Genomic DNA, 18,264 nt, shown 5'->3' on the forward strand with positions numbered 1-18,264 from the left:
CTGAAGAACCCAGCAGCCTATTTTATTAAATAGAGAGCCTAGTACTAGAAAATTGCAGAGTTAGTACTCATTAGATCAGTGGCTTTCAAACTTTCTAGTCCAAAACCCGTAACTAGGGATACAGCTCATAATATCATGACCTACACGCATAGGAAACAAAGGTATAATGAAATACCTTCACTGTGGTGATAAACTCTGATACTTTCTATACTATTCAATCTTAATTCTTTAACACTCTGGTCATGACCTATTAAATTGATTTCACAATTTAGTCTGCAGCCTGCAGTTTTTGAAAAATCCTGTACTGAGTGCTCTGGAGCTTTGCTATAGTTCTGTTCTTAGAGGTCTACTGACCAGATACTACCCTGCTCAGGTTGCCTTCAAGTGAGGTGGGATGGATTGGCATGATTTATACTGAATTATTTTCTGTGACTATAGAAGGATTCAGTGTATTAGCAGTTATGCTCTTTGTCAGTGTTAGGACTCTGGATAAGGTATATTGAAATTTTTTATGCACAGTATAAAGTTCTTATGTAAAGCTAAAAAAACCAATCTTGATCGATAGTGTTTTAAGCACTAAGTCCTTAGCTGGTTCCCTTTCCTTTTGTTCCACGACAACACTGAAAATCACCTCATTACTATAAAGCTTCCTCCAAATCACAGTCTGTCCATAAATGAATTTAAAGACATCATTCTAGAAATCACATTTCTTTAGTGACCAGGCATTCAGAAAAGAGAATAAGAAGAGGCTATTTCTTTGTGTTGATGATAAATAATGTTAGACCACCAAATCTTTCATCTCAAAGGTGATGATGAGAGAGCAGTCCTGATTAGCAAAAGCTGGAGACCTTTTTTAAAAAGTTTGTAACTTTAGAAATTCATGATTTCAGATAACACTGAGTCAAAATGATCATTGGAAATTCCAGTTCCAGTACAATCTAGCTGTGTGACCTTGAGCAGTTTACAAAGGTCTCATGTACTATAAAATGGAGATAATAGTAGTACCTGCCTCAAGATTATTGTGAGGATTAAATGAGTTAATATATTGAAAAACACCCAGAACAAGGTCTGGCACATAGTAAGTACTTATATGAGTGTTTGTTAGCATTAACATGTAAGCAGTAAAAAAAGTTTTTTAAATAGCATTTTATCCTTTTTTTTTTTTTTCCCAAGATTTTTGTTTGTTTGTAGTTGATGTGCACCATTTTTAAAGTCTTTATTGAATTTGTTACAACATCGCTTCTGCTTTATGTCTTGGTTCCTTGGCCACAAGGCGTGTGGGATCTCAGCTCCTTGACCAGGAATCAAACCTGCACAGCCCGCTGCTTTGGAAGGCGAAGTCCCAACCACTGGATGCCAGGGAAGTCCCAGTAGCATTTTATCCTTAATTGGAGAGGACAACATAGTTCAAACTGGGTGGAAATACTTGGCAAATGGTGTGGTCTTCTCTGAAAATCCTTTAAAAATTTTGACAACCTTAATTGAATAAAGGGCCTTAAACAGAATTAGGATTATATTGGAAAGAAATTGCAGTTCAGGAAAATGTTACTGAGATCAAGAGATTCTTTCACGCACGTTCACAGGTAGCATTACCACTTGGAGAACTGAGTGAGGAGACATCAGTTCCGAGGTGATTATGAAATTGACATGTGATACACATGGAAGAGACTTGTAATAGCACCTAGAACATAGTATGCTCAGTAAGTGTTATCTATTATTTTTATTGTTATTGTGTCATTGATAATATCAAAGGCATTTACATTCTGTGTTTCATCTTGGTTAAATGGTAAATGCCATCAAGTTACTTGACTCAGGAATAAACTACCAGATAGCTGGCATTTTGTTTTCTTTTTGTGGTAGGTTGAAACAGAGACTGGCTTCTACATGCTACCAGATCTAAAGACCCTTGGTTTCCAAGGACAAAGATAGCAAAGGGAAGAAAGACAAAAAATGTCTTTGCTTGAGAAGTGACCAATGAAACAACATCTTTGAAAATGTTGTTCTTGAAGGATGAGCTCTTGCAAACGAAAACTACACTTAGCAGAGGTGGGGCTGTAGGGTTGGGTGGAAGTCACATCAGAAATTTAGTTATCAAATGTACTGCTCAAAGGAGAGGAAGCCTTTAGTTTGTGTTCTAGCTCCTTGAAGGTTTCTGTCCTATTTCTGTCAGCCATAGCTACCCTTTCCTTCTCCTCTCCTTATCCCAAATTCTGTACACATCCAGATCTTATGCATCAAGTTTCCACTCTTGAAATTTATCTGTCCTACATCCTCTCTCCTTCAAAGTGTCAGTTAACTACTTCATGATAAACTCATTCATTTGAAAAAAACCCTGAAATTCAGGGTACTATTGTTATATGTTTTATTTAGGACATCCTCTATACAGTGTCCAAATATTTAACCCATTAGTTCAGCTCTACTGAAGACATTTCAAAGTATGAAGTTCAATGGAAAAAAGCATTCTTTTTGTACCTCATTCTTTCTGTGTGAGAAGGCACATTCACATGCTTCCTTTGTCCTGATGTAGAATCTGTTCTCTGTTTAAATAGCTGATTATTCCTTTGATCGGACACTCAAGAATATAACACTTTACTGTTAGAATAGTTCAGTATGTGCATTCATTTTATCATGTATAGCATGAACATTATTACTATATGATAGCTTTCTACTATAAAAGCTTATTTTGCTATGGAAAATTATTATGGATATTATGTGAAATGATTATTTTTCTAGTTGCCATTATTCCTTTCTCAGAAGCACAGATAGTCAAGACTTATAAGATTTAATTCTGTCCTGGAAAAAATGGCTTCTTTTGGCACCTTCAGTTTTGTGATAATACTTTCTAATGAATTGAGCGTTTCCCTTACTGCGAATTATGTAGCTATCCTATTAAAAATAAATAAATATTTTAAATTGTGTAGCAGATCATTATGCTTTAATTTGCTTTTTATGGTTACATATTTCCGTATTGAGACTTTTACAGGGATTTTTATAGCGATTTACATTTTATATATGTATATGTATTTAATCATGGTAGTATAAATTACTCTTGCTAATTTAAAAAAACCGCACTACTACCAAAATAAACATGTTTTTTAAGCCCCATTTGAGTGGGGAAAAGTGAATGATTCTGGCTATCTGAGAACTTTTGTATGAAAATTAAAGCTTACTTCCAAGTCATACATTTCCAAGTGTTTTCAAAGAGAGACAAACGCTGGTGCTGATTTTTTTTTTTTTTTTGGCAAAGTTTTATTTAAATATTAATTTGGTCTCATGTTTTTAGACAGGAGACTGACTTAGTTGCTTTGCTATACAAGTAATCTTACTGCTGTAGAAAAATTGGTTATCAAAATAGGAGTTTTTGTTTTTCAAAATATGCACAATCTGACCCCCAAATTCTAATCTTATTACTAGTTATTGAAATGGCTGTGTGCCTATCATATCAGATCATCAGCATCTTTTGTTTTCTCCTTTCTTTTTTGCAGTAAAGGGCCCTATATAGTCTGTGTCATAATGTGTTATGAAATATACACAAATGTTTTATCTTAGGTGCATGGCTTCTACTGCATTTGTTATTTTGGTTGGATTCTGTGGTTATTCTTTTAAAATGTTTTATACGAATATTATTTTAATTCACTTGACTGCAAAGGGATATAATTCTAAACAAAAGGTCTAAGTTATTTTGAATTAATTTGAGATGTAGTTCTGGTTGTTCCAGATATTTCATTTATATTTTCTTACATTTGGTAATGACACCAATCCATAAAATAACTTGAAAATCTGTCATACATCATTAAATTCACTTACGCTTCATTGTAGGTGTTTAAGTAAATGTAACTAGCTTATATACTGAAGAACTTGGTAATTTTTGTGGACTGTATGGTAACATATATATAATTTAATGTTGCCTCAAGGTTGACTTTTAGATACTTCGAATAAGATCACTTTAAGAAACTTCGTTGCAGGGTATTATAACACTGGTAATTGTGGGTTTTTTTTAATTGAGAAGATCTCTTGTTCATTAATGTACTAAGACATTTGAAACTATATTAAGAACTGTATGAAACTCTTTATTATAGGAGTCCGAGTCCCTAAAGTGGTAGCATTACAATGTAGTTTAATAGTAATCTAAACACATTATTTTTACCCAAATTGTTTTGTTGCTAAGAAACCATTAAGACATTAAACTGTTGAATTACAGCTGCATTGTATCATCAGATAGAACTTGGTTTGTTTACATCATAGTACATTTGGCTTACGTCTGAGAAAGCTGGAAGAAGGAACCCTGACACAAATATATACTATATTTTAAATAAGCTTCTATATAGAGAGAGGGTCATTTCTATGGAAATTATATAAATATAGCTTCTATTTCTTTAAATTTCATCTTTTTTTTCAAATTCATCTGGTGTTTTTCACAATGCTCTGTTCTTAGAGTCCCATCAAGAGGACAAGTGTTTTGGTTTTGTTTGTTTGTTTGTTTTTTAATGAGCATAAGATTCAGCCCTTCCATTTCTTTTTTGGTTGTTAGTTTGTTTGCCTTGTTTCAGCCATGCTGAATTCTTTACTGTAATTCAGTTGTGTTAAGCATGCTTCTGGGTCTTTATACCAAGCCACTCTCTCTGCTTGATATGCTTTTGCCCCAGATATTTGAATGCCTTCCTTCTTTATGACTTTAGATCACTGTGCAGATGTCACCATCTTAGGGAGGACTTCCTTTGACCATCATGCTGTCTCTCACTCTGTCTCCTTATCTGCCTGCCTGGTCCTTCATCGCACTTAATCACTACTACCTGACATTATCTGGTGTTATTGTCTGTCTCCAACATTAGAATGTAAGTCCCACAGCTCAAGGACATTTTATTTACTGCTCTATCCCAACACCCAGAGTGCTGTCTGGCACATAGTAGGTGCTCAACCGATACGGGTTGAATGGCTTTTCCATTATGAAGATTTAGCAGAGTATGTTTCCACATAATAATTGTGTCCTATTATCTCTGTGATTGTTATGAACATAATTACTTCAATGTTCCTTTCCAGAATGCTCTATCACCTGGAATTCCTTGACTGTGGATTTGCCCATTTGTTGCATCTTCTGAGTCTCTCCCCCTCTCTCAAGACTGGTGCTGGGTTGTGGAGCTTTAGGCTTCCCTACCATGGTTCAATACTTTTACTTGTCTGCAACACCTTTTACCTACTTTTTTTTTTTTTTAATTTATTTGTTTATGACTGTGCTGGGTCTTCGTTGCTGCATGCAGGCTTTCTCTAGTTACGGCAAGCGGGGGCTACTCTTTGTTGAGGTGCACGGGCTTCTCATTGCGGTGGCTTCTCTTGTTGCGGAGCACAGGCTCTGGGTGCGTGGGCTTCGGTAGTTGCAGCACACGGGCTCAGTAGTCGTGGCACACGGGCCCTAGAGCATGTGGGCTTCAGTAGTTGCGGTGCATGGGTTCAGTAATTGTGGTGCGCAGGCTCTAGAGTGTGCAGGCTTCAGAAGTCGTGGTGCGCGGGCTCAGTAGTTGTGGCACACAAGCTCTAGAGTGTGCGGGCTTCAGTAGTTGTGGTGCACAGGCTCAGTAGTTGCAGCTTGCAGGCTCTAGAGCATGCGGGCTTCAGTAGTTGTGGCGCGTGGGCTTAGTTGCTCCACAGCATGTGGGATCTTCCCGAACCAGGAATTGAACCCATGCCCCCTGCAGTGGCAGCTGGATTCTTACCCACTGGACCACCAGGGAAGTCCAGCTTTTACCATCTTTTTATCAGCTGGAGATTGCCACACAATTTGGTAGGAGTTCAATTTCAGATTTCATACCAGCACACAGCCCAGGAGTAGAGGTCTGATTTCCCACAGGTGTCTCCACCCTCAGTCCAGGTGAGACTGTGCCCAGGCTAAGTCCTGAGGTCTGTGGGCTGAGATTTCCAGACACTCCCTTTCCAACTTCTTGCCTAATAGCACAGGTCTCGTACATTAAGCACACAGGGACTGGCCTCGCCTCTCAGGCCAGAAACCTCAGCCCCTGAGGCACTCTGACCTCTTGGCATCAATTTCCACTCCTCTGACTTGGAATCTTCACTTCACTTCCAGCACCTGGAAATTTTTCTTGCCTGCTTTCAGTTTTGCTATGTGATAAAAACAAATTTCTGTTATATATTATCCACTATTTATTTTGTCTTGGGTGGGGATAGCTTCCCACATCTGCTCAGTCAGCCATATTGGCTAGTGTACATGTGGAGATTATTTATTTTGGCATTTTTATAGCAATACTGAAAGTGTTGATGTTCCTAATAAATCCAAAGGTATGTACAACTGGGCCCGCTATACATGAGCAGTGATAGAAATATAGATTCTTTATATTCTAGGCCTCTGGACATTCTGATGTTTTACAGGGAACATTAGACAGTATTTATGTGTAAATTCTGTTAAATAGTGACCTCATCATCCACTCCATTCTTTTAAAAAGTTTTTTCTTAGTGTTGCATCATGATGATGATGATGATTTTAGCCTTTTAGGACAATTTTGTCAAATGGAAAGTAATTATAAAGGGGACTTTTCACTTAAGTATCTGTAAGCCATTGTTTTTGTCAAGTTTTACTTCCTTTAATTCCATTCATAAGTCTGTATTATTTGAACACTAAGGGTACTCCCAGGACATGTCTACTAGGTGCTGCAGGCTGACTTTATAATTTTCAATAATAATTGTTATTTTTATCGTGTTCTGAGACATAAATTTTTAGTTATCTTACTTTCAAGTTGAAATGCACAGACTTTAAGTATACACTTTGTTGTGTTTGGGCAAATCCAGATATAAAACATTCTCTTACTTCAGAAAGTTGCTTTATCCAATTTTATGCCTTTTATTTTAAACTTTACTTTTTTCCCTAGCAGATATTAAGAAACCTCAGCTGAAACCTGAAAAGACTTCTAAGAAGTTTAGAGCTTCGAGTGAGTTTGAGTCCCTGGATTTTGCAGACAGAAACTACTTTGTGAAATTATGGGCCAAACTTTCAGGCAAAAACATGCCAGCGGTAAGAAGGGATAGAGGGGTGAGGGAAGCTGTAACTGAGCATTACAAAAGTCAGACAAAAAGGGCATTGGATATTTCAAGACTAATAAGTTTCACCAAAACTGTCCTCTGACTGGTGTCAGCTGAAGACAAGTTTTTTACCCCTCTTTCTACACCTCTAAGAATAGGCATGGGATCTAAAAACAGAGTATACAGTGTAGATTTTTTTGAGTACCTTTCCCCCAGGCTCCTAGTGGAAGTTCTGACACTCAGTTCTCCTATTTAACAAGCATAGAAAAGAACTACATAGAATTAATGCTGTAGAATATGTATTTCAAGGGAAAACTTGCTTTACTGTTGGGATATAATTTTGAGTATTCTTGTGCTGAGGCTTCAAAGTGGGTCCACTCAAAGGGTCCATGTCTTATAACCTTGCAGTACTTAGACCCATCCTATGACGTATTTCGGATCCCGTTCTTTGAGAACTCAGAGAAGTCAGGATATGCGGAAGTTGGCCCTACCTCCATATTAGGTCATGCTCTTTTCTGTTTGTGATGGTTTTTCTGTGATGGTCTGGGAATACAGAGACCTAAATCGTTGCCATTGGCCTCAGAAGCGACAGAACTTCCGATTTGGTTGTCAACTCCTTGGTCGTGTTTCCCTAAGCCTTGCCTGTTCTAAGCAAATAATCACATTGTCTTCTTAAGTCAGAACCATAGGCAGTGGTCACAAGAATCAGACTGGTTACTTCAGATGAAAAGTCTAGGGCCGTGGTGTACAAGGGCATAGCTATACATTCTGCTCTGATTAAGTCATAAGAATGGGATGTTTGAAGTACAAGGAACAGATACCCATTAAAGTCAGCTTAAGTAAGAGGTAGTTCCATTATTTAAAAAAATATGATGAGTGGATTCACAGTGCATCGTGAGCACGAATGAAGTACAGATCTCACAGGAACCAGATTGGAAAGTGCATCCCAAAGGCATCAAGTTCCTCTCATCTCTGCTTCTCTTTTTCCCGTGCTCTGTTGTCCTCTCTCTCCTGGCTGGCCTCCTACACTCACTCAGCTTCCCTCCCACATAATTTGAACTCATTTGCATGCGTGCCAGCCCTGACTCACCATGGCTCTCTGCCTGTGGCTCTATGCCCACAATTCCTGGCCACTTCTCTCTGTCTCTTTAATTCATACTGTGGAAGGCAAAACAATCTAATTGGCACAGCTGGACTTTTTAAGCCATACCACACAGATCAAATTAAACTGCTTGTCCTGTCACCTGTGGCAGGGCAAAAGGCAGGGCCACTTGGTACAGATTCTGGCTTCTTAGAAGCAGCAGGGGATGGGTGCACTCTAAACATCTAAGAATAATATAAATTTGTATCATGATACTGGAGTACTGGAAATGTCCTATTTATTTATCCAAAATAAATTAAATCTGGAATTGTTCCCACCTACCAGGATCTGTGGGAAATCAAACATCAATCATTAGGAATGGGGATCACTCCCATTCTTTGGATTAAGTTCAAGAATCCTGAGGTTTATGTCATCCTAGAAACTTAGGGAAGGGCCTCTGGTCTCCAGACTATCATGATTACCATGGGGATGTTCCTTGTCTGAAACCCTGAGTTCCTTTCTGAGCCAGGGGCTCTGGTATTCTCCAGATCCTTTCATGCTCGTATGTTCACCCAGTGCCGACCCCCAAGATCTCGCCACACCCTGGGAGTGCACTCGACATGAGGAGCCCGTCAGCCTCTGTCCTTGCAGTCCTGGGAAACCCAGCTCTTTTCAAGTCAGTCTACCACTTCCTCTCTGCACCTGCTGTCCTGTACAGCTTTAGGCTTCTTGGAGCTTAGACTTTCAAATATAAGGTCTTTTTTTAATCTCCCAGGACATGGCATATCCAGACTGTAAAAACTCCAGAGCACACATCCTTGGCCACCTTTATTCTTTAATGATAAGTCTGTGTCTTGACAACCAGAGCCAGCTCATGTCCCAGTTAGACTGTCCTGCCGCACAACATCATACACACTGATGAGAAACACACCGTTGAGTCACACCCTCTGCCTGTTAGTGGGTATCCATGATTTATTTAAATATGACAAATCTGAATATTACCTGTTAGAAAATTTTCAGGCCTAATTAAAGATAGCTTTTCTTTTTTTTTTTTTAAGATTTTATTTTATGTGGACCATTTTTTTCAAAGTATTGAATTTGTTACAATATTGCTTCTGTTTTATGTTTTGGTTTTTTTGGCTGCGAGGCATGTGGGATCTTAGCTCCCAAACCAGGGATTGAACCCACACTCCCTGCATTGGAAGGTGAAGTCTTAACCACTGGACCTCCAGGGAAGTCCCTAAAGATAGCTTTTCTGTGGTCAAGGGCACTCAGGTACCCAGGAGCAAGAACAGAGGAACAGATGAAAAACACACACACAACACACACACAGTGGGTTCTCAGCTGTAATTCATCTCCAACATCTCAATATAAAACTAATGAACAGTATGGGGTAACTGGAGAGTGGAGGGTATGATAAAAAGGCAATGCGAGAGTAGAGGGGCCACCTTGGTGGCGGGAGGGGAGCAGGTATGTGGACCACGTGTTGTCAAAAATTCTCATGAAATTTTGACATGTCCAGTGTCACTCCTTACCTGTAGTCACCTCCCTGAGAAACTGTTCGGCCCCCATAATCCAGGGTATCTAGAGCCTAGTGTAGAAATCTACTGTGTCCTGTGTTAGAGGGTGGGCAGTTTCTCATCCATGATGGCAACGGCGCTCAAACCCCTTGCAGCCTGAGCTTCTGGTAATTTTGCCTGCCAGTACTGGTGGAGAAGTAATGTAATAGAGTAGTTTCATAGAAAAGCAAATCAAATCCCCCAAGAACCAACAGATTCACCCCTCAAAAATTAGAGCAAAGGTAGTACTTAATTGCCACTGTCATATATATGGGGTGAACTTGCCTAAGACTATTTTTAGTACCTCGTTTTCTTGTAAAGATTATGAATTCAATGCTATTTTGAAATTTTAAGTATTTATCAAATTTTAAGATATTTCGTAAGTTATTAACCTCTTGCCTAGCCATTATAATGCTGCAAAATGAGCAAAACCTTCTTAAGATCATCACCACAGAAGCTTTAACGAGATACTATGATTATATTGGAGGCCATAAATAACCTTTATACGTCACTTATAACTTGGGAAGGGCTTTTGTGTAAATTATCTCATGTACCCCTTATTGCAACCCTTAGGAGATGTTGTTATTCATTTACTTTCCCAACATAAATCCCTAGGTATTTTTGGAACTTTATGGTGGATTGAGGAAAGTAATTGCAACTATCTCTGTCAAAAACCTATATCATAAATCTTCCAGAAAAAAAAAAAGATAGAAATGTTTGTGCTTTTTTGGGGTCTTAACTGTAGATTTAATGTGTTCATATTTACCTGTAGAAACTATCAAGAGAGCCATTTGACAGTGATGGACTAAATAGGAATTCCCATTGTCAATGCTTTTTTTGGTCCTGTTTCTTTCAAAAGCACCCTTTCCACTTATGTTGAACACTGCATTCTTCCTGAAACCTACCTTAAACTCACTGCGTATGTGAGGTCTTTCAATTTACCCCCTCTATTCTAATATTCTACTCTTTCCTTGTGTGTGGTTTGTCACTACGTGCATGTCAAGGTGTGATTACAAAATAACGGAGCTGCTTTTGTGTGTGTCTTCTGAAAACCAGCCCTATTCCTGGGTAGTCACATAGCCACATGTCATAACTTGTTGGGTAAGTGTATATTTATGTGTGTGTTTGTGTGAAGATTTTTTGCTGTGGAAGTATCGTGAGTAGATCTTTGCCTTCTAGGAGAAGCTTTATTTTCAGAACTTCAATTGTATCAGTTTCTCCAACCAGCTCCTCCGATCTCCTTAGGGGACAGCCTTACTCCTGAGGCAGGCCAAGTTACTGAAAGCCAATTTTCTAGAAAACAAATTGCTGAATGACCAATTCATTCAAAGCCAATTTAGTGAATGTATGTGTGTGGCAGATAAGGCCAGTGCAATCCAAAAAGCATCCAAAGATATGAAGTCCAGTGAGAAAGTGGACCTGTAATGACAAAATATTGGGCCCTACGTCTACTAAGCACTATTTTCTTTCACTGCTGTGAGGCAGGTCAGCTCAGGGAGCTTGTCTAAGATTACACAGCTTAGAAGTGTCTATTTCGACTCCAAAAGAAAAGTGCTTTCTTTTCCTCAGTACATTTTTCAGGGCATGGTGTTCAACACTATATTTATTAGCTGGAATAACACTATAAAGAGATACTTCTCTTATCTGCCACCTAGTTACCAAGTGGTACAGTTCATGTAGGATCAGCAGTCCAAGTGCCTTTTTCAAGATAATGAATTGGTTTCCTGTTATTCTCTGAAGGTGACCAACTAATTTTTAAATATCATTTGTAATCATTATGATTTTGATTTGGGCATATTGAAGGCTATCCACCCACTGCATTTCTTATCCTTATCAAAACTCAAATTATTCTACCTTTGGCCAGCTAGAGCTTCTGCAGGTTGACACCTGTGTCCTTTTAACATGACCCATCTTGCTGGTTGGTATGACAAGATATTCTATGCTCTTTTGTTCATTACCTGTCCTAGACCTGGAATGAGTCTTTTGTCCAAGAAGTCTTGGTTTCTTCAAGTGGGAGATGGTTGTACAAGAAAGAACACATCATGGTTGCTAGGAATGCTCATTGCTCTTGGGGTGGCCATTGTTTCTAGGCCTAGTCTGTGGATAGATAAAATATTTCATGAGTTCAAGTTAATATTTCCAGTTTGGATTCAAGACTTCAGGATTTTTACTTAACGCCTTCTCTGTTACATATTTTTTCTTTTCTCCACACTGAGAGTCCTGCTTCTCAAAGATAGAGGCGATGATAGAATTATAGTATCTTACTAAATTTCTCGTTTCTTTTAACCACATTACACACAGAAGAGTCTCAGAATAACAATACTAAATACTACCAGCACCCATTATAAAAACTGAAAACAGTTTATAAAAGTTTTTTTACAAATGTTCCTCCCGCCATTGTTTGTGATTATGTTACAGCTATACTATCAGAGCATGCCCTCATATCCTCTCTCCCTTTTAACTCTCATTTTGTCTTAGTTATCAAATACCTTCATACTTAATACTCATCATTAGACCTCAGGTCAGTGTCTCTCTAGTTGTTTTATTGCCTAAGCTTATTCTCTGCTAGATACAGAAAGGGCTGTGGGAAAAATATTTCCTGCATTCTTGCCTGTTGATAACAGTCTGTTACACTTTACACTTGAATTGTAGTTTATATCATCTATCCTGTTTCTTTGTTTTGGTTTACTTTATCAAGATCTCTTATTGTTGATATGTTGGATCTTCTTTGTCTATCTTAAATATTTGTCATTTTCTCTTGAATCTTTTTACCTCTTTCTTCATTTCTTTTTGAGGTTAAAGTTTTTCCTTCATTTTCTATTTCTCTTAAGTCATTATTTGTTGTGTTTATTCACTCCTGTATTTCTTCTAGTTTAGTTTTCATTTCCTAAGCGACTTTTTCCCGCATATTCTAATTCTTTCCTGAGTTCCAGCACCTCATTTGTGAGTTTGTAAAATTGTAATTTATTTGTCCCTTAGTGTTTTGTGTCATTTTCTTAATGTCTTTTAGTTTATTTTGAAACAGTAGATTAAAGATTTTATCTGTTTCCCCTTCATTGTGTACAGAGATGTTATTCTCCTTTTCCTCTTATTTCTTATAATAACTTTGCATTGGATTTGACTGGAAAATTTCTCATTTTTATGTGAAATTCATTTTCTCAAATATTTAGAAGGAAGGTGGTCTTTTCAAATAGTGTCAAGGTATATGGCAGTTTCCTTCCTGAGATTTCCTGGCTCTGTTCCACTCTCCCGCTTTGGTCTAGATTTCCTCTTTCCTATGTCTCTGTTTGCTCTTTCCCAATTAATTTTTATTCCACCCCCATCAGCTTTTTTTTAGTGTAAAACTGTGTCTTAGAAGGGAGCCCTAGTGGATTAGTTTCAAGAATTCACAGTTGATCCAGCTCCTGCAGATCTTACTGTGGACCCCTTATTCTTACCTACTATTAGAATGGAAACAACCCCTCCTATGTTTCAGCCGTGGTTTCCAAATTGTCCTGCTATGCTTCCTAGTGAATACTTAGCTATCTTGGGGCTCTCCTGTTCTCAGGTCTTTAAGTCACCCTGTTGCTTTCTTTGGCTTCCTCTTACATAGACACTGATACCATGCAGGTGTTGTGGTTATTGTCACCTGTATTGGGGGGTTTGAGGGGAGCTTGTCACCTAGTTTTCTTGTAAAGGTTTGATATGTTTTCATTTTGCTATTTAGTTGCTATATCTGTTTTTATGTGGAAATTCTGGAAGGTCCAAAAACTATGCTTCCACTACCACTGTCATCTTCCCAGTCATGATATAATTTAGATCAAGGATCAATATAGGAAAAAAATAAGGATGGTATAAAGTAAAATCACAATACAAAGTGTATATACTAGTATAGAGTGATTTGGGGGAAAAATAATAACAAATCAAAATGAGAATAAGACAGTGGATTTAGTTGATAGGTAGTACTTTTATAGTAATATGAGACAATTTAGATGTATTTATGGAGCTATTTAAAATACAGTTTTTAAGTGGTAAAATGTAAGTAGAGTTTGTTTCTTCCTTTCTTATCCCATTATAAATCCCCTCCCTCCTACCCAGCAGACATTTTCTCCTCATTATGCTTACACAGAACCACAGAGATAATGGTCAGGGGAACAGTAAGGTGGTCTTGGCAATCAAATATCCACCTGAGAGGCTGTGTTCAATGAGTCTGCATGTTAGCTCTCATGTCATGTGTCTAAGGAACAATTTCAAAAGCTTGACCTAGAATTTCTCAACAGCATGTATAGTTATAAAACAACATGTGCTATCTTTGTTTTTTTCCTCTTTTCAGTTGCCTTTTGACACCAGATTATAAACCTTTTGAACGCAGAGACTATGTGGGTTTTTTTTTTCTTTTCTTTCTTTTCTCTTTTTTTTTTTTTTTTTGGCTGCATCGGGTCTTAGTTGCAGCATGCGGGATTTTTTGTTGTGGCGCACAGGCTTCTCTCTAGTTGTGGCGTGTGGGTTTTCTGTCTCTAGTTGTGGCGTGCGGGCTCCAGAGCATGTGGGCTCTGTAGTTGTGGCACGTGGGCTCTCTTGTTGAGGCACACAGGCTCAGTAGTTGTGGTATGAGGGCTCTCTAGTCGTGGCCCGCGGGCTTAGTTGCCCTGTGGCATGTGGGATCTTAGTTCCCTGGCCGGGGATCAAACCCGCGTCCCCTGCATTGGAAGGCGGATTCTGTACCACTGGACCACCAGGGAAGTCCCAAGACTATGTTTTTTGTATCTTTGTATCCCCATAATCAAATGCTCACCAAGTATTTAGTGATGGTGATGGGGTGTTGGTGAAACACGGGAGGAAGACCTCCCAATCTGTCCTATTTCAGGATCATACTTAACATCGTTGGATATATTCAATCAGTTAGTTACTAGGTGTGCTAAGATCTGGTAAAACTAAAAAGACAATAATAGTCTGTATCCTTGAGAGATAATCTCATTAGAAAGATAAAAATATATATATAAACATGATATCTTAATAAAAAATTGCCGCATTATTATTTAAATGTCAGATAAAGTTTATGTATTAAATTTTAGTCTTCATAAAAATATTTCTATTTTATTTATAAAGTTTTCTTTCTTTCCACTGAACAAATATTGTTTTTTAGGCCTATGTTTTTTCCCTTTTTCTTTCCACACATTTGACAGTCTCTAGAAAGAAGACAATGATTATAGCTATTTTAATCATCTGACATATTTTTAACATCAATATAATTTTAAATCATATTTCTTGCCTAGGAAAGAGAGTCTATGGCGAGACAGTATGAGACAGCCCGGCAGGCCCTAATGGGAAAGACACCTCCTCATCACACATTCCTGTTTCAAAGGTAGTGATTTATCACATTTATTTACACCTGGGCATCTTTAGATTGATTTTTTAGTATCCAAATATACCAAATGAATCTTAAATCATCAACACAAACAGGGACCTTTGTACTAAAATGGACCCAGTGGTTCAATAGTAAACCTAGTTCTAGAAGTTGTATTTCCCTTTCATTTATATATATTTTTAAAAGCACAATATACTCACAGCTACTAGAAACTGATGATTTTTTGCAGTCTTTGAAGACTGCAAAGAATGATATTTCTGGTGGTGTTTGAATATAAGTATCAGCCTTCGCCAAGGCTTTGATGATGGAAGGTTAATTATATCCTGTTGAATATCCTATACTTGTCCTTCATGAATCTCAAAAAATAGTCGTTAATGATTTGTGGGATCATTTGTTTAATGTCTCCTTTCCACATTAAACTGTAAATTCCATCAGGATGGGGACCATTTTATCTTTATTAAGCCATGAATTCTTAGTCCTTAATATGCAATGTTTCACTTAGTTCCTGATGCATAGTAGAGGCTTCATAGATATTAGTGGCTATAATAATTATTGTACTATTAATTATTACATGTGAAGAGGCACATTTAGACTTTAAGATTTACTCAAAATGAATAACCACGATGTTTATGAAATGTTTGTGTTTTATTTTCTCATGAATGTTATAGGCTTCAGTATTCTGAATTCTCTTTTCTGTGTGACCTTTTGGAAAATTTGAGTAATAAAGTGAAATCCCTGTTTTCAGAAAGTCACTAAGAGCACTGACAAGACCTTAATTATAGTGTTTTAAAGAGCTTTTTAAAGTGCGGTGAGTCGAGGAAGCAGAATAAAAAAGCCATTTAAAAATGTTTTTCAATTTCACTTCTCTTTATTGTCTGCAATATTAAGCTCTCTGTTAAAAATCTTTAACCAATATAAATTAAGTTTTGTCTTTGTCTGCTATATAGCAAAAAAAGTGTGATTAATTTTCTCCACATTGGTAAGCTATCTTTGGATAGTCTGATTCAAAAGGCAGGCTGTGTGGAATATACAAAGTTCTACTGGGGGGATGGGAGGGTGGTGGCCAGGAGATGGGTACTGTCCCCCAGGGCAGCTAAAGCTGGGGCCTGTGCGACTTCTCACCAGCAGAGCAGCCATGCCTATTGAAACGCTGTGGACACTAAGCTGTTTTAAATCTGAGCTCCAAATGGGTTATACTAGGGCAGAAGGATGCTTTGAATTTTCATGCATTTATATGCAGTCGGGCTACTTTGCACATAGCAACTCTATTTAGCAAGTCTAGAGTGAATAGCAGTAAGATTTATTCACTAAAAATAGTTAATGATTCTTTCAAGTCACTCTGGGGAAACAGGCTAGTATAGATGAAAAATAGATATTTTATGCTAGAGTTCAGTTGAAAGTACAATATTAGAATTTGTATAAATATTTTATTCTGGAATTATTTCAAAGCATTAGATTATAAACAAAACTGGAAAATATCTATTTCAGTTTTTATAGCAGTTGATATATTGCTGGACTTCACATAACAAATGAATGAGGGTTTACAATTGAATATGTACTAATCAGTAGGAAGAAAATCTGCCTATATTAATGTCTTAATTGATAAGGAATATTCAGAAAAATACAAATTTGCTTAATCTACAAATTAGAATGTAATAATGCCAGTGTCTAAGACAAGCTCTGACGTGAATGCTTATGAGTGTATATATTACATTATTCCAAATAGGTTTTATTGGCGTATGCATTTACTTGGGACGTGTAAAGGTCAGTATTTAGGTATTACATGTGTGTATGCTTGGTATTATTACAAAATTCTGTGGATTTTTTTTAAATTTCCAATTTCAGGGGTCTAGTACCAGCACCCATCATCAACAGTCTACGTTATTTTACAGCTTTAGAACTAAAGAAAAGTTTTGAGCTTTATGGAGATTACTTTAAAACTCCCTTTGGACCTTCTGAAAAGAGGTGAGTTGAGTTTTATTGGATAGAATAAGGTATTTTCTGCTGGTTAGTTAAAATGGTGGCACTCATCCTTGGACTTCAGGGAATTCCTAAAGCTGGGAAGCAGGGCCCCAACTCCCACCATGGAATTTGAATAGAATAGATCCTGGCCCTCTAGGGAGGAGGGCACAGGCTTATAACCTAGGTTCACTGGAACCTAAGAAGCTTCTCTTTGGGACTTTGAAACTTGAGGGAGTGACACACTGATGCAGGGGCAGTTAGAGATCATTCAAATCACCAGTGGTGGAAGAATCAAGAATCCATTGTGGAGCGCAAGCAATGGTGTCTACCAGTCTCTTCCTGTATTGCAACTTGGCTGTGTTCTTGGCACCTAGCTTACCTTTGCTCTTGCCAGGTTTAAAAACCTGGTTCTCTAGTTTTCCATTAAATCTATAAACTACCAAATAGCTTTTCAATAACTCCCTTTTTGATATTTAAACCCCTTATAGACCAGATCAGACCCTTCACCACTGATTTTAGTGCTTGGCTTTTGTGGGTATTCTATTACATTCCATTTCTACTTCAGCTGTGCCTGCCACTACCATTGACTATGTCTCTGTAGGTCTTGAATCCACACTTCCCAAGCAAAGATCTGGCTGGTTGAGTCAATCACTATCTACTACGGGTGCCACTCTTGAGTAGAATCTCTAGCCAGAGCCCTCATAGGTAACAGGCTGGTCTATAGATTTGTTGCCCTTAGGTCAAGCAACCATCCTTTATCCAATCATCTGTGGCCAGAGCAGTGACAGAGAATCAAGTAAAGAACTCTTTAGACGGGGTCCGTGGGTTTGGTCTCTCTGAATGCCTGGCAACAAAATAGACAAGAAGTGACTGGAAGCAAGCAAACTAAAATATTAGCAGTGGGTCTTCCTCTAGATTTATCAGTTATTTTTATTTTCTTCTTTATCTTTTTTTCTGTAACTTCTAAATCGTCTTCACAGGATATATATGTTTTATTTTTATATCCTAAAAATATTATTAAAAATCCATGAGAATTTGATGAAATATTCAGTAAATGGGAAAAATTGGTCCTATAGATACAATTAAGTTTCTTACATCACTCTATATGTTAAAACAAATTTTAGATAAATTATAAAGAGTTAAATACAGATCAGTGCTTATAATATAAATGGTGTTTTAAAAGTCAGGTGCACATGTATATCCAACATAATATAGGTTTAAAAATATTCATGTGTATGTATAGAAAAAAAACACTAAAAAGATATATTCTAAAATAGTATCAGTTA

The 18,264-nt window shown here is 37.5% G+C and overlaps 1 protein-coding gene across 8 annotated transcripts in view; it reads left to right on the top strand.

The window, feature by feature from the left end:
* LRGUK (leucine rich repeats and guanylate kinase domain containing) overlaps window positions 1-18,264 on the top strand; it is a 132,999-nt gene that overhangs the window by 104,709 nt on the left and 10,026 nt on the right. For 2 of the 8 annotated variants that reach the window (XM_082472888.1, XM_082472889.1), the window contains 3 exons: window positions 6,879-7,021; window positions 14,925-15,013; window positions 16,862-16,981. In XM_082472888.1, the coding sequence (XP_082329014.1) occupies window positions 6,879-7,021; window positions 14,925-15,013; window positions 16,862-16,981 (352 nt within the window). Of the gene's footprint in view, window positions 1-1,583; window positions 4,207-6,878; window positions 7,022-14,924; window positions 16,982-18,264 lie in introns of those variants that run through there. The other 6 variants (XM_082472890.1, XR_014266817.1, XR_014266818.1 and 3 more) reach the window with 6 other exon arrangements.

This window comes from Balaenoptera physalus (genome assembly GCF_965194825.1).
Source record: "Balaenoptera physalus genome assembly, chromosome: 8".
NCBI lineage: Eukaryota > Metazoa > Chordata > Mammalia > Artiodactyla > Balaenopteridae > Balaenoptera > Balaenoptera physalus.